Below are 15,761 nucleotides of genomic sequence, written 5' to 3'. Positions count from 1 at the left end.
GGCTCAGGCTGCTGAAGCGGTTTGGCAGTTATACAGAGGGGACAACTCTTTTCTCAGAGGTGTGACAATAAGAAGAGAAGCTTCTCCAGAATTACCTTAACAGCGTCTCCAACCCAAGAGATCCGATTCTTGTTCTGTTTCTTTTTCTTCCCCTGATGCATTTTTTTGGGTGATGGCATCTCCGGAATATTGTCATCGACTTCTTCATCATCATCTGCCTCCTTCATGGCCATGTTGGGGCATCTATAAAGTCACTTGTTATAAGCAAATCCCCTTTCATAATAAAGTAAAACCTACTGGGGATGTTTTAGTCAGATAACAGGGACAGGCCGGTGACAACGCTAGACAAGGGAAGGCTGCCTGCTCTGGATAGCTCAGCCCACCTGTCCTGGGCAAAGCTCATCTGCCACCAGCTGGCATTGTCCTCTGCTACAAGGACGGCGTCAGCCAAACCTACCTCCTCTCTTGGCAAGCCTGTTTGCTCCGTCCGCTACCACCAAACTTAACCATATCTTTACAGGCTTTACATTGTCCACATTCGGGCTGTTGACAAACCTAAAAAGTTTTAAGAAGTGAATGAAACGGCCATTAGTAACCATTGGTAACCATTTTTTCGGTGAATTACAATTTAAAAAAAATTGTATTTAGCCTCATTAGGTGAAGTATGAGAAGTAAGTTCAGAACAAGATCCCATTCACACCCTCCAGGTTAGCAAATTTAAAAAGCAGGGCATGGGTTGGGACGAGTGCAGAGAAATGAGAGCTCGCAAAGCTCAAAGGATAAGCCAGCACCACCACTTTGGAGTTTTCTAGACCAAAGTTAAACCTATAAAGCGCACCCCAGCAATTCTCTACGTAGAGACGGTCACAAGAAACCTCATTCAAGGCACTGCCACAGCATTAAACAGAGGGATAAGCTGGGATATTCATATAATGAAACACTATTAAATAATCAAAGTGAGTCGGGCGCCTGGGTGGCTCAGTTGGTTGGGCGACTGCCTTCGGCTCTGGTCATGATCCCGGAGTCCTGGGATCGAGGCCCACATCGGACTCCCCGCTCGGCGGGGAGTCTGCTTCTCCCTCTGACCCTCCCCCCTCTCATGTGCTCTCTCTCATTCTCTCTCAAATAAATAAATAAAATCTTAAAAAAAAAAAATTGGGGGCGCCTGGGTGGCTTATTCGTTAAGCGACTGCCTTCAGCTCAGGTCATGATCCTGGAGTCCCGGGATCGAGTCCCACATCGGGCTCCCTGCTCAGCGGGGAGTCTGCTTCTCCCTCTGACCCTCCGCCCTCTCATGTTCTCTCGCTCTCATTCTCTCTCAAATAAATAAATAAATGAAATCTTAAAAAAAAAAAAATTGGGGGCGCCTGGGTGGCTTATTCGTTAAGCGTCTGCCTTCAGCTCAGGTCATGGTCCCAGGGTCCTGGGATCGAGTCCCGCATCAGGCTCCCTGCTCAGCGGGGAGTCTGCTTCTCCCTCTGACCCTCCACCCTCTCATGCTCTCTCGCTCTCATTCTCTCTCTCAAATAAATAAATGAAATCTTAAAAAAAAAAAATTGGGGGCGCCTGGGTGGCTCAGTTGGTTAAGCGACTGCCTTCGGCTCAGGGCATGATCCTGGAGTCCCGGGATCGAGTCCCACATCGGGCTCCCTGCTCAGCGGGGAGTCTGCTTCTCCCTCTGACCCTCCGCCCTCTCATGCTCTCTCGCCCTCATTCTCTCTCTCTCAAATAAATAAATAAAATCTTTAAAAAAAAAAAAAAATTGGGGGCGCCTGGGTGGCTTATTCGTTAAGCGACTGCCTTCGGCTCAGATGATGATCCTGGAGTCCCAGGATCGAGTCCCACATAGGGCTCCCTGCTCAGCGGGGAGTCTGCTTCTCCCTCTGACCCTCCGCCCTCTCATGCTCTCTCACTCTCATTCTCTCTCTCTGAAATAAATAAAATCTTTAAAAAAAAAAAAAATTGGGGGCGCCTGGGTGGCTTATTTGTTAAGCGTCTGCCTTCAGCTCAGGTCATGGTCCCAGGGTCCTGGGATCGAGTCCCGCATCAGGCTCCCTGCTCAGCAGGGAGTCTGCTTCTCCCTCTGACCCTCTGCCCTCTCATGCTCTCTCGCTCTCATTCTCTCTCTCAAATAAATAAATAAAATCTTAAAAAAAAAAAAATTGGGGGCGCCTCGGTGGCTTATTCGTTAAGCGACTGCCTTCGACTCAGGTCATGATCCTGGAGTCCCGGGATCGAGTCCCGCATCGGGCTCCCTGCTCAGCAGGGAGTCTGCTTCTCCCTCTGACCCTCCGCTCTCTCATGCTCTCTCGCTCTCATTCTCTCTCTCAAATAAATAAATAAAATCTTTAAAAAAAAAAAAAATCAAAGTGAGTCAACTAGATCTAACTGCATCAACACATAACAGGTGGAAATACCAGTTGTGTGTACTTAAGAAGCTCTGAAAACTGCATATACATGTGTTAAATGAAAAAAATAAAACCAAAAGAATGTTGAGAACTGTGAATTCCTGTTAATGAAACAAAAGAAAAACACAGTCCAGCAGGCAGGGTGAACACAGGTTCTAAAGGCAGCTGTGGTATTTTCGCATTTGAGTTTTTGTCCAAAATAAGCCAAGTACAGGCGGACCTCAGTTCCAGGCCACCACAGTAACATGAGCTGAATGAAGTTTCTGGTTTCCCAGTGCAGATGAAAAGTTATGTTTACACTACACTATAGTCTATTAAATGTGTTATTAAATAGCTTTAGGTCTTAAAAAAAAAAAGGATATTCTTTAAAAATTATTTATTGCTAAATATATGCTAACCATCATCTGAACTTTCAGCAAACTACAGTCACTGGTCACAGATCACCATACATATGATGAATAAGTTTGAAATACTGCAAGAATTACCAAAATGTGACAGACTCAGAGTGAGAAAATGCTGTTGGAAAAATGGCACCAATAGACTTGCTCAACGCAGGGTTGCCACAGAACTTCGATTTTTAAGAAACCAAACCCCCCAAAAACCAAAATTACACAGAAAAAAACCCCAAAAATGCAGTATCTGTGAAGTACAGTAAGACAAGGTATGCCTGTAGTAGATACCAAAATATCTCCGCTCTAGGTGACTGGAGAAATTAATCCCCCTAGTCCTGAGTGAAGTAAATATAAGAATTCAGAGGAAGAGAGGGCTTTTAAAAGGCCTCAAATCTATTTTGGATAGAGTCCCCACTTTCCTGGGAAAGTTACACTAGGAGACAAGAAGGCTCCGGGGAGGATGTCCTCCCCGCCAGAAGCGGCAGCAGCACCTCTGAGGGGTAATGCCTTCCTCTGCACTCACCCAGGCTGCTAGACACAGTGCGATCGGGACAGAGCAACGCCACCCGGGAGGCCAGCCTCTTTAGTGACAGCAGCATTAACAGCCAGGTGCCCAAGCACACCTCTTTGCACAGCTGTCCGGTCAATCTGTCTGTCCCATGAGGCGTGCAATCCCCCCAGGTAACTTTGTTTTCGGGGTGACATTTGAGCAGGGAGAGTCTCAAGCCAGAAGAAAGAAGTACTTCAGATTACACAGGGAGCCCAGCCCAACCAAGTGAGATTACCTCACAGACGCCACACCGCCGGCGTTTGAAGGCATTCTCCTTGTCTTCTTTGTCATCTTTCTCGATTTGCTCTGCGAAGAAAGTGTCAAAGATCTGGTAGACCAGCTTGGTAGTGGTGGCTTTAGTGGGGCCTTTGTCCTTCTCTTTGGCAGAATGCCCGATGGTCCGACGTCTTTCAGCTCGCCTGGGACAGAAGTTTCCATGTGTCAGTGGGCTGGGGAGGAGCGCCCATGACACTACCTTCTCTGGTCTCATGTCTTCGGTTTTATTCCTGCCACATCCTTACCTTTTTCCTAGGGTGACCCCAGCCAACTTGATCAGGTCTCTCATGCAAGGGGTCAGAAAGATGGGCTGCTCATCACTGTCCCCAGCCTCATCATAACTTTCTACTTGTTCTACCACAAATTGGGCATGTCGAAGGAGAGAATCCTCTGTGAATCGATTCAGGTTGAGCACAGAAGGAGGAACAGTGGTCTTTAAGAAAAACATCAGAAGTGTCTCTTAGGCTTAAGCAAAACTGTTCTAATAAAACTGAAAAATGGTTTCTCATTGAGATGTGAGTTTTCTAGCAACATCTATGCGGCATGTAAATAGGCATGAATCCCAGGTCACAAAGACCCTGAACCTCTCACCTCAATCTTATTGATCAAGTCTTCATAGGTTGAGTCTGGGTTGCTCTGCAGGAACTCAACCACGATCTTACTTATGTAGATCTTCTCCTGCATCACGCTAAACAGTGGTGCATACTCTGGGTTGGGATCCATCAGAATATATTCGGCAAAAGCTGAAGTAAACAAATTTTAAGAAGTGGTTTGAATCTAATGGCAACTATGATGTCCAAAGGGCAGGGATGAGTCTATGAAGACTATGTAATAGTCTAAGTCGTTCCATACGCAAAAGTCAACAAAATGCGAAGTACATTCAGAGTGAACTCGTTCAGAAGTGGTCTAAGACAGCTAGAGAACGGGGGTGCCTGGCTGGCTCACTCAGTAGAGCATACAACTCGATCTCAGGGTTATGAGTTCAAGCCCCACGTTGGGTGTAGAGAGTCCTTAAATAATATCTTAGAGACAGCTAGAGAATAGGAGACTGGCCAAGTGGCCTTATTTTGGCGCATCTTTCTTTTTGGAATTCAGTCTGGGTTTGAGCTATAACAATAGGATCTGCTCTCTCTTCTAATTGGAGGGTCAGTTCCAGAGCCAGCTGTAACTCCTAGAAAAGTCATCCTATTGGAACCCGACCTAGTTCCCACACAGTCACAAGTTAGTCACGTGCTGTTCATGTGAGCCTGAGGCATCCCACCAGAGCCCAACCAAGCCCCAGGGAGGACAGGAATGAAGGTCCCCTTCAGATCCCATTATAGTCCCCGACTGGCCACATACTTACAAGTGCTGAAGCCAATGAGCGCCTTTTCACCTCCATCAAAGCCAGTGATCCACCATTCGTTTATAGGGCCAAGATTTTTGCCATTAACACCACCTAAGAGAAGAAAAAGAAAGTTTCCTGAAAAGAAATGAACTAAGAGCTAGGACTCCCATCAAACCCCAGAAGGGTCAGTGGCACTGAGTGCCCCCGAGCTGACAGCTCTCATCAGCCAAAGCGGGCAGCCCGCAGAGCCAGCAAGTGTGCTAACAGCTGTCCACAGCACGTCTTAAGTCCCAACCTGAAGAAGAGTAGTTGCAGCTGAGTACTGCTTTGGAGGTGAGCTTTGTTTTTAAGATCTCTGTCCCACACAGAACCTGGAGCGTGCGTCCCACTTACCTTCAAGAGATGGGTCATCATCATATATTGGCTTTGCATAACCGGAGAAGAAGAGTTCCACGTTCTTCTCAATGAGGCCGGTGTCGATCGGGCACAGGTGACCACGCTTACAGTACACGCTAGACAGGCAACAGAGAGCCGTTACCAGCCGACCGCTGAAGGCAGTAGTGGTGCAGAGTTCCGTTCAGACACGAGGTGACGGGCCCAGGTACAAGTCCTAGACTCCTACCCTTCTGGTTGCCGGAACACTAGATCAGCACAGTGTCCCCACCCCAACAGTTCTACCCGACTCTCCCACCTGTGCATCAAGAGGACCTTGGTGTCTGCAGACCTAGATGTCTACAAGGGTGACACCAGGAGAGTGGTGAGTCTTACAGCGGGAGGACAGGAAACTTCATAAGGGAGCCGTCACTACATCTTCCCTCGGCATATCGCCAACGGAGAAACACTGGCTTCTCAGACCTGTTCCACCCAGAGTCGTGCAACCATCGCCTCCATCTAGCTCCAAAACGTTTTCACTGCCCCAGAGAAAAACCCCTCTGGTAAGCAGACACTGCTGCCTATTCTGTCCCTGCCCCTGGCAACTCCCCACTCTGTTTCTCTGCATTTACCTATTCACGCTATTTCATACATGGTTACGTGTTACAGGAGTTTCACCTCAAAAAAAAAAAAAAAAAAAAGGCATAATAAAGCATACTATATAATAACATGAAAGTAGTACAAAGAGGGCGCCTGGGTGGCTCAATTGGTTAAGCGACTGCCTTCGGCTCAGGTCATGATCCTGGAGTCCCAGGATCGAGTCCCGCATCGGGCTCCCTGCTCAGGAGGGAGTCTGCTTCTCCCTCTGACCCTCCCCCCTCTCATGCTCTCTCTCTATCTCATTCTCTCTCTCAAATAAATAAATAAAATCTTTTAAAAAAAAAAAGTTAAAAAAAAAAGAAAGTAGTACAAAGAGGGGTGCCTGGGTGGCTCAGTTGTTGGGCGTCTGCCTCTCCCTCTCCCACTCCCCCTGCTTGTGTTCCCTCTCTCACTGTGTCTCTCTCTGTCAAATAAATAAAATCTTAAAAAAAAAAAAAAAGGGGGGGCGCCTGGGTGGCTCAGTCATTGAGCATCTGCCTTCGGCTCAGGTCGTGATCCCGGGGCCCTGGGATCGAGCCCCGTATCGGGCTCCCTGCTCTGCGGGAAACCTGCTTCTCCCTCTCCCACTCCCCCTGCTTGTGTTCCCTCTCTCGCTGTGTCTCTCTCTGTCAAATAAATAAATAAAATCTTTAAAGAAAAAAAAAAGAAAGAAAGTAGTACAAAAATATGGGAAGGACGGACTTCTGCCTCATTCGGAGGGTTAAATCTCAAGCTTGAAGGCATCCACAGTCCTACCACCCAAATGCCAAACTTCAGAAGAACATGGAATCAGAGAGAGTGTGTGTGTGTGTGTGTGCGGGGGGGGGGGGGGGGTCCTTTCTGCTCAGGCCAGCCTCAAAGACTACTTTCTGCACCAGAGGTACCATCTCATCCCTCCAAGGCCCAGGCAGGCCACACAAAATCTGCAGCTCTCGAGAACACCACCCTCCACCATGATCCCATAGCCTAGGCCCTTAGAAGCCAGAAATCCTCATCCTGAAATCTCACAGAACTTAACGAAAACATGAATACCTTGAGTTAAACTCCCCTCCTACGTGCCAGTCATGATAGACATGGGTCATACTCTGCCCTCAGGACTTAAGCCCAGTGGGCTACATGGACACTTATCAAGGGAAAACAGGATACTGTGGACCTACAGAAGAGGAAGAAATAGTGCCCAGCCCGACAAGCTGTCCATAGGCCCTCTTGGTAGGCGTGATATCAGGGAGAAGTTCTAAGTTCCAGGCAGGGGCAGGACTCACTAGCTCATAGTATGGACCCTGCCCTGGACTTGTTTCCGCTTGCCACTTTCAGCCCAAGTACCAGAGGTCGGCAAAGTCCCTAAATAACTCAGGCAGTCTGGCTCCAATGGCCCGAGGCTAAGAAGCACATTATCCCTGGGAAGTGTGTATTTAGTGCCACCACCCCGCCGTACAGGAAGGAGTCTACAGCAGATCCCTCTCAAGGAGGGAGCCAAGAGACCCCAAGCTCTGACATTCCTGACTACAGCAGCCCTGGCTCCAGCTCCTGATCCTCTCCTGAGCCTCGGTCCTGAGAGACACAACAGGGAGACATGAGCATCAGCTGTATCAACACAGCATGTTTCACCGGCAGAGCTGAGGGCCAGGCCTTGAGGATCACTGGTAGGTGGACAGCATCCTGACACAGATCAGGATCCTGATCATGTTGGAGAGGAAGATACAGCCAACCACCGACCACAGGAAGCATGAAATATGCTGCAGAAGAAACCTACTGGGGATCTTGTCTGAGGGCAAGAGAACCCCTAACCTGCTATGGGGCAGGGGTGTCATGGAAGTGATGCCCACCTGAGGCTAACAGGTGTGATGGAGGCAATCCACCCCCACCATTCTCCATAGGAAGGGGAAAAGCACCTGCCAAGGCCTGAAAGAAACTGGGCTAGTCCTGGATTCAAGCCATTTCCCACAAAGTGAAGGCTCAGAGTAACTGCAGCCCCAGCGAGAAGGAGCTGAATGGAACAGAGGGTGCTGAAGAACATGGAGACTCTGCGTACTCAAAGGTTTGTTTGAACCTTGCCAAAGGCACAGTCCAGATGCCAAGACCTTCACTCAGAAAGCTCAGGGGTCAGGGGTGCCTGGGTGACTCAGTCGTTGAGCGTCTGCCTTCGGCTCAGGTCATGATCCCGGGGTCCTGGGATCGAGCCCCACATCGGGCTCCCTGCTCCGCGGGAAGCCTGCTTCTCCCTCTCCCACTCCCCCTGCTTGTGTTCCCTCTCTCACTATCTCTCTCTCTGTCAAATAAATAAATAAAATCTTTAAAAAAAAAAAAAAAGAAAGAAAGCTCAGGGGTCATTGCCACAGCCTGCAAAGCCCTGCAGGATCTAGCCCCCTCCCTGACCCCCTGCTCCCTCAACTTCAACCACAGCAGCCTCATCACTGAGTATTCCAGAGCCAACAGGAGTCCACCTCGGAGTCTCTGTACCTGCTGTTCCCTCCACCTGGTGGCGGGGGGGCGGGGGGCGCGCGGGGACATCTTTCCCTAGCTATCCCCTTAGCTTGTTCTCTATGTCACTAAGGGCTCTGCTCAAGTCACATACCCTCCATTCCAAAAACATTCTTTCTCCCACCCCCTCTCTACTCACCATGCTTTTCACATCTGTTGTTGCTGTTACTACCTGACAGGCATAACTGTTTCTGCCTCCATGAAAGCAGGGACCTGCTGTGCTCCATCCCTAACACCTAGATCAGTACCTAGCACATGGCTAGCCCTCATTTGAATGAGCTTCAGGCTACGTATAGACTGAAGATTAAACACATATAGTTTTGACAAACCACACAGCAAATTCTACTATTCCTACCACCTTTGTGGTTCTTATCCATGAAGTGTTAGCAACTTAAGAAATGTTACAGGTAGGTGCTAAAGAACTTCACTAGGATGGGGGAAGGGGAAAAAACAAACGAAAACAAAACAAACAACTTCACTAGGATCTTAAGAATTTCAGCATCTTCAGGGAAGTGCTGTATTACAAAAGAGCAGAAGCATATCCATTACCTGAAGCAGGTCAATTTGTGTTGGGGAAGAGCCTCATAACTCTCAAAGCCAGACTCGTTGGCATCGAAGATGGAGAGTTTCTCACTTGTCAACAACTGTGGCTCATCCACCTGAGAGACATCGGACCATTAGGCAGCAGCAGGGACAGGGACTGGAAGGCTGGGAGCAGAGCCGAACTTACTGCGTCAGGAGGATGCTGTTCATACTTTAGTTCGGCATCATCCAGGTACTGTCCACACTGCACACACCTCAGAGGATTGGTCTGGGGGCATGAACACAAGCAGCGCTCAGAGGGCCAGCTCTGGGCAACCCCACTGGTGCCGTACCACTGGGTTTACCCCCAGCTATAGGTTTACCTTGGAGGACACTACTGTTTTGTTTCGAGCCATTTTTTTCTCAGTTCTGAGAATAAAGCACAAGAGGGTTTGGTTTTTTTAATCCTATCAGAACATGTAAGAATCTACCAAAGCTACACCTTATCTACCAACACAGATGAGCATCAGCTGCTGCCTCAGGGGCAAGGGGCTGGGTCCACTCCCCACCCTTACCACACAGAAGGCACCTGCCTCACGCAGAATTGGAATGTTTTGATCCTGAGCTCACAGACCCAATCAGATACAAAGCTAAGCTAAGGCTGCTCTAAATTCACTAAAAACCTCTTTTTCTTTCTAGAACAAGAATTTTAATGTGACCTGCTTTTACCAAGACAAAAATAAGTTCTTACGGTTCTTTGGATGTAGTTTTGCGTCTCTTCTCTTCCTAAACAGAGAGAATGAAAGAGGAGTGAAGAGTACAAAAGTATTTTATATCTTAATAATGCTTCAGAATTTTATATACATGGTTATCACAAAACCTAGTCAGAGGCAGGGAAGAAGGCAGTCAAAGGACCCAGTGAGACCCCAGCCATCTGCGGTGTATAAAGTCTTATATTCAAAATTCCTATAATGAAAGCCTTCCTTAACAGACTCCTAACAGAGACCGTTTTGTTTTGTTTTTTATTTTAAAGATTTGACAGAGAGTACAAGTGAGCACGCAAAAGCAAGGGGAGCAAGGGAGGAAGAAGCAGGCTCCCCGCAGAGCAGGGAGCCCAATGTGGGGCTCAATCCCAGGACCCTGAGATCATGACCTGAGCCAAAGGCAGTTGGTTAAGCATCTACCTTTGGCTCGGGTCATGATCTCAGGGTCCTGGGATCGAGCTCCATGTTGGGCTCCCTGCTCAGCAGGAAGTCTGCTTCTCCCTTTCCCTCTGCCCCTCCCCCCAGCTTGTGCTCGCTCTCTCAAAATCTTTTTCAAAAAAAAAATTAAAATTAAAATGCTTAGCTTTCTTGTACAAGCAGTACCTCATAAGTCAACAACTGATGAGGGGTGCTATGAAATGACTTAAGTCTCCCCAAATTTCAAGCTGAAGCCCTAACCCAGAATGTGGCTGTATTTGGAGAGGAGGCTTTTAAAGGAGGTGACTGAGGTTAAAAGGGTGGTCATAAGGGTGGGCCTTAATCCAATAGGACTGTGTCCTTATAAGAGACACCAGGCGCACACTCTCCCTCCACGCTCGCACAGGGTAGAGCCTGTGAGGACAGGGTGAGAAGGCAGCCATCAGCAAGCCAGGAAGAAAGGCCTCACCAGAAACTAACCCTGCTGGCACTTTCATCTTGGACTTTGAGTCTCCAGAACTATGAAAATAAACATCTGTTGTTTAAACCACCCGGACTATGGTATTATATTAGTCTGTTTGGGCCACCATAAAGAAAGGGGGAACTTCTTTCTAGAATTATTTTGGGTAAATGAAGGAATGAGAGAACTGGACTATCGCCACTTTGCAACTCCCAGTGATACAGACTTAAGCAATAACTGCTAAAAACCTCGAATGAAAAGCTGAGAGGGACTTTATAAAGGATGGATCGGGCGACCACACTTCGGCCCAGTGATCAGTCTTAAAACCATAAATAGACAAACGTGCCCTCTGGTATGATGCAACAGGAAGCACCTGGCAACACCTCAGCAGTCCACTGGGAACAGAGGACCGGCTTCTGGGTAAGCCCCCAGACCTAACCATCAGTCTGTAGGAGACAGGGCTGGAGGGAGATGCTTAACAAAAGAGGGGTGCGAACAACAAAAAAACCAAAACCCAGAAACTGTACAGGTAAGCCAGTTCCCTCCATAAACTACAGGAGGAAGGGGCACAGCTCTGGATGAGACAGGACAAATACCAACCAAATTCACTGTGCAGACCTCGTTTGAGTCCTGATTCAGTCTCCACTGTCTTTTATAGGCAGGGAAATTTGAACAGACTAGACCTGGACATTGTGTTAATGGTGGTCTTGTGGTGATATTTAAGAACAGTCCTTTCCTCTTACAGGTAGTTCTTCTGTAAATATTTCAGTAATACATCTGGGATTTGTTCAGCATCATCCAGGGGCGAGGGAGGCTGGGAGATTGGAGAGGAACGGACTGAAACACTGGACTATGAGCTCAGAGCTGTTGCAGGTGGATGAGAACACAAGGGGTTGCTACCTTATTCTGCCTACTTTGGGGTATGCGTGAATGCTTCCATAATAAAAAGTTACCTTCAAAAAAAAAAAAAAATCACTTTGGGATGTAGGAAATACAGCAGGATTGAAAAATAAGAGCTTACCTTTTCATCCTCATCTTTTTCCTCGGAAACTTGTGGTTTTACTCTTTCAGGTTCTTTCTCTTCAGGTCTCCGTTTGGCAGCTCTATTAGGTAAATAAATATATGCCAAATATTTGCTCAGAATAACCATATTGCCAACTCATATCGAAAATAACAAATATGGGGAACGTGGGTGGCTTAGTCAGTTAAGCGTCTGCCTTCAGCTCAGATCAAGATCCCAGGGTCCTGGGATCAAGCCCCGCATCAGGCTCCTTGCTTAGTGGGAGCCTGCTTCTCCCTCTGCCCTCCCCCCCCACTCGTGTTCTCTCTCTCTCTCATTCTAATAAAATCTTAAAACAAAAACAAAAAAACCCCACAGATTAATGCCTCCCTATTGAAAAGCAAAATATTCAGAATATCTGGGCAACAGATTCTTTTTTCCCATTCAATAAAGAAAGCCCCTTGTGATGGTGGCCCTAAAAGGAGCATTGATAAGTTGTAACCCCAAGAGAAGGCCCCCAGAAGCCCCCTGTGACCCCTCTGATGCAGGCCACATGAGAAATGCTGGAAGCTAAGAGACACATGAGATTGTGCAGGGGATGGGACGGCTACCCAAGTGGCAGAGGGTAAGGAGTAAGGATGAGGCCCAGTTTAATTTCTTATCCAACCCTGCCCGAAAGGATCCAATCTTCCAAGAATATCAGCAGCTCCCTGTAAACCTCTACATCATCACAGATCTCTAGAACAATAATTTCAATAATGAAAATTTCACAAAGCACAGCACAAAGGCACAAGCATTTCAACCACTTACAGATCTTTGGGTTGACTTCTGGGTCTCTTTTCATCCTAAGAGGGTGAAGCAGGGGAGGAGAGAGAAAGAGGGGAAAAGTTAGTTTCTGAGAAAAGAGCAAGACCAAACTGAAAGTATCAGTTAACGATCGAAGCGCTGTGGAACTGGAGAACAGGAAAAGTCCGCGCGGATCTACAGACTAGTGATGAGACTTCCAATTTTTAACTCCATTCCCTACCCCCTCCAAACAAGAGTTGACCAGGAGTTGGCAAATGGTTCCTATCAAGACTCAGAAAACAAACATTTTCAGATTTTGTAAGCCCCACGGTCTGTGTTGCAACTACTCAACCCTGTCATTATAGCATAAAAGCAACCAGAGACAATACAGAAGTGAAAAGGCACGGCTGTGTTCCAACAGAACTTTATAAAAAGGAGCAGAGGGCCAGCTTTGGGCCATCATTAGCCAACCCAGTCCCAGGAAAGCTCATCGTAAAAGGGAATATTACAGCCATTTAGCTTTTGTTGGCCAGAACGCCGGCAGTTCCAGCTCTCATCTGGTCAGAAGTGAAGAGGTCATACAGACAGTCATCAGGACAGCAGGAAAAAAAACAAGGACAAAACTTGGCAATCCAATATGGGGGGGAAAAATCAATTAAAAGAATTCCCAAAAGTCACCAACTCCTTGTTATATACAATCTAGCACCTTCTGAACCTACATACATACAAAAAAAAAAAAAAAAAACCCTCTGAAATTTATTGAGCTCATTTTCATAGAGTAACAAGTCTATTAGTGGATTTATTAAAATAGAAAAGCTAACAATATTAGAAAGGGTCAAATGTGGAACCCCTCCATCCCTTTCTACCGTGAAGCAAAAGCTCCTGCCAGTTTCTGTCTGCAGGGGATGAGTGCTCTGACACCATCACTAAGGTCTCTCTAGAGGGCCTGGAAAGGGATAACCGGGCAAGCACCTTTAGTAAGATAACCAGTATCTGGACAGAAAAGGTGAGAGACAAGAAGACGGCAGAGCGAGCTGGAGGTGACACCAAAAGGGTCAAATGCCACAGAATGAGAATGGATGCCTATTGCCAACCAGGCCGGAAGTAAGGAAGTTCATGACCCAGCAAGTCTGTGACCTCGGTCTCCACTGTCTAGATCTCAACAGACAAAAAAAACCCACAGAGACAATCCCGGGATTATCCCAGTTCAGCTTCTCTTAGAAGGAACCACACTGCCTGAAGAGCAGCCCCCCCGGCGTGAATACCCCCCCCCCCCCCCCGGAGCTCAGGTAGTAGGACCGCCCTGCAGATGACCTTGCCATCCTGTATTTTTACGAAGGCCCAGCCCTGCTGCATGTATAATGCTTTGGAGTTTATGACATTTCACTTAGCTGAAATGGGGGTCTGTGTTGCAACTACTCAAGAGGCTGGCAGGATGGAGAGACCTAGACTCAACTCAGGAAGCCAGTTAAGCAGCACAGGTATGGCTGATGTGTCTTAGGGGACACAGATCAAGCCTTCTCATGGAGGCTTCTTACGCATACCTTCGTCAAGGCACACACAGGCCCTATCCACTGTGATGGATAAACAACTAAACGTTCACTGACATGCAGCGATAATCACCAACCCCCACGAGGGGGATTAGGTAACTTTCCCAGAGTTGCCTGAGGGGAGGTAGGGCGGGATTTGAACCCAGAGCCCTGCCCCATGCCATGTGTCTCAACCACATGGGAACAGAAGCAAAGTGACATTTAAGAAACCAAGATTCAGTCTTTACCTTCTCCTCTTCTTCATCCATTTCAGCCTGCATTCCAGTTCTTCCTTCTCTGTCTGGCTCCTCCTTAGACTTCGGTTTAGGTGTTCTGTCACACAAAACAAAATACATACACCCCGATCAGCTCAGAGAGCCTGACGCCATGGCAAGCAGCCCCACTGAGGACTACAGTCTCCTCCCAGGACTTAGAGCGTGGACTGCCTTTCCCAGCTGAAGGGCATGTCTTCCCTGCAGGAAACCCGGAAGGCACTTATTACTTCAGAACTTAGGATCTTTAGAAATGCCATCAATGTTTCATATAGATGATGCTGACATACACCAGTAGCTTAAAACAAAAACAAACAACCCCCCCCCGCCCGCCACACACACACTAGGACTCCACTGATTTCCTGTAACCTGATGGGAACATGCCCGCAGTGGAAGTGGCCCTGAGGTCACCCCGTAGAGGTTCACAAGAGCTGGTCTGATGTGCAATCTGCCCCAGCAACCATGGAAAGCCACTCTCCACATAGTATCTTGGCCACAGGGCCCTGCCACTCCATTTGGATGTTCTGCCCAGCCCGAGACAAAAGCCCAGTCTCAACATTCACTTCAGCCAGGTGGAGGTCAACAGAGGCTTGAAGTGCTTTTCACCTCTGCCCTCACACTCGGCCACCGCCACAAAAGCACACCCAGGCTGGCCACGTCATGAAGAAGAGGCAGATCCTCCCCGTCATCCCCACCAAACCTGGCCAAGATCAGCTGACAGTCATCAAGATGTAGACTCGTAAGCTAAATAAATGCTATCTCTTAAGCCACTGGGCTTTAGCGACAGTCTGTTACACAGTGTCTTCACAGCTGTGGGTGAGGAACAGTGCTGCTCCTTCAATGCCCTTTACCACCACCTGACAAACCGCTTGCTGTATGACCACCACAGAGGAAGAACCTGGGGTCAAGATCAGCTGAGGTCAACTGAGCCCTGCTTTCACTGTGGTGGTCTGACCTTCCACAAGCAGAACCATCCCCACACATGTATAACTTACACACCTAATGCCCTGCCCACTCAGGTCTCTACCAGAGCACTTATTTTGGCAATTAAGTTCACAGTAGAAAGTACAAAGGCATGTTAACTATACTTACGGTTCTTTGGTTTGACTTCTGAGCCTCTTTTCTTCCTGGGGGAGGAGGGGAGAGAAAAAAAACTAGTTGATTTTCCTTCACTTAGACCTGATTTTTTTTTTTTTTTTTAAGATTTTATTCGAGAGAGCGAGCGAGAGAGAGAGAGCGCGCGCACATACAAGCAAGCAGGGGAGAAGCGGAGGGAAAGGGAGATAATCTCCAGCAGACTCTGTGCTGAGTGCAGAGCCCGACACGGGGGCTCGATCCCAGAACCCGGAGATCATGACCTGAGCTCAATCCAAGAGTCGGATGCTTAACTGACTGAGCCACCCAGACGTCCCTCCCTGATCTTTTTGTAAGTGTTCTGTGGAAATAAAACCTAAACTGATCCTATAGCTAGCTGGTGGGAGTAAAGACAATCTTCAAGACAGCAAGTTTATTTCTGGTGGGGTAAGCAGGCAGGAGTCGCAGGATCTAAGAGTTCTGTCATCCAAG

At 47.8% G+C, this 15,761-nt stretch overlaps 1 protein-coding gene across 1 annotated transcript in view; it reads right to left on the bottom strand.

Annotated features, from left to right (window-relative positions):
- DNMT1 (DNA methyltransferase 1) overlaps window positions 1-15,761 on the bottom strand; it is a 47,233-nt gene that overhangs the window by 13,655 nt on the left and 17,817 nt on the right. Inside the window, exons 9-23 of the mRNA XM_021705613.2 lie at window positions 15,288-15,322; window positions 14,172-14,256; window positions 12,419-12,453; window positions 11,630-11,711; window positions 9,719-9,753; window positions 9,351-9,396; window positions 9,176-9,256; window positions 8,995-9,104; window positions 5,347-5,465; window positions 4,972-5,064; window positions 4,218-4,369; window positions 3,872-4,059; window positions 3,586-3,769; window positions 458-555; window positions 96-243 (exon numbers count right to left, since the gene is read on the bottom strand). Of these exons, the coding sequence (XP_021561288.1) occupies window positions 96-243; window positions 458-555; window positions 3,586-3,769; window positions 3,872-4,059; window positions 4,218-4,369; window positions 4,972-5,064; window positions 5,347-5,465; window positions 8,995-9,104; window positions 9,176-9,256; window positions 9,351-9,396; window positions 9,719-9,753; window positions 11,630-11,711; window positions 12,419-12,453; window positions 14,172-14,256; window positions 15,288-15,322 (1,491 nt within the window). The remainder of the gene's footprint in view (window positions 1-95; window positions 244-457; window positions 556-3,585; window positions 3,770-3,871; window positions 4,060-4,217; window positions 4,370-4,971; window positions 5,065-5,346; window positions 5,466-8,994; window positions 9,105-9,175; window positions 9,257-9,350; window positions 9,397-9,718; window positions 9,754-11,629; window positions 11,712-12,418; window positions 12,454-14,171; window positions 14,257-15,287; window positions 15,323-15,761) is intronic.

Source organism: Neomonachus schauinslandi, chromosome 1 (assembly GCF_002201575.2).
Source record: "Neomonachus schauinslandi chromosome 1, ASM220157v2, whole genome shotgun sequence".
Lineage (NCBI taxonomy): Eukaryota > Metazoa > Chordata > Mammalia > Carnivora > Phocidae > Neomonachus > Neomonachus schauinslandi.
This window is presented reverse-complemented; position numbering and strand designations above follow the sequence as displayed.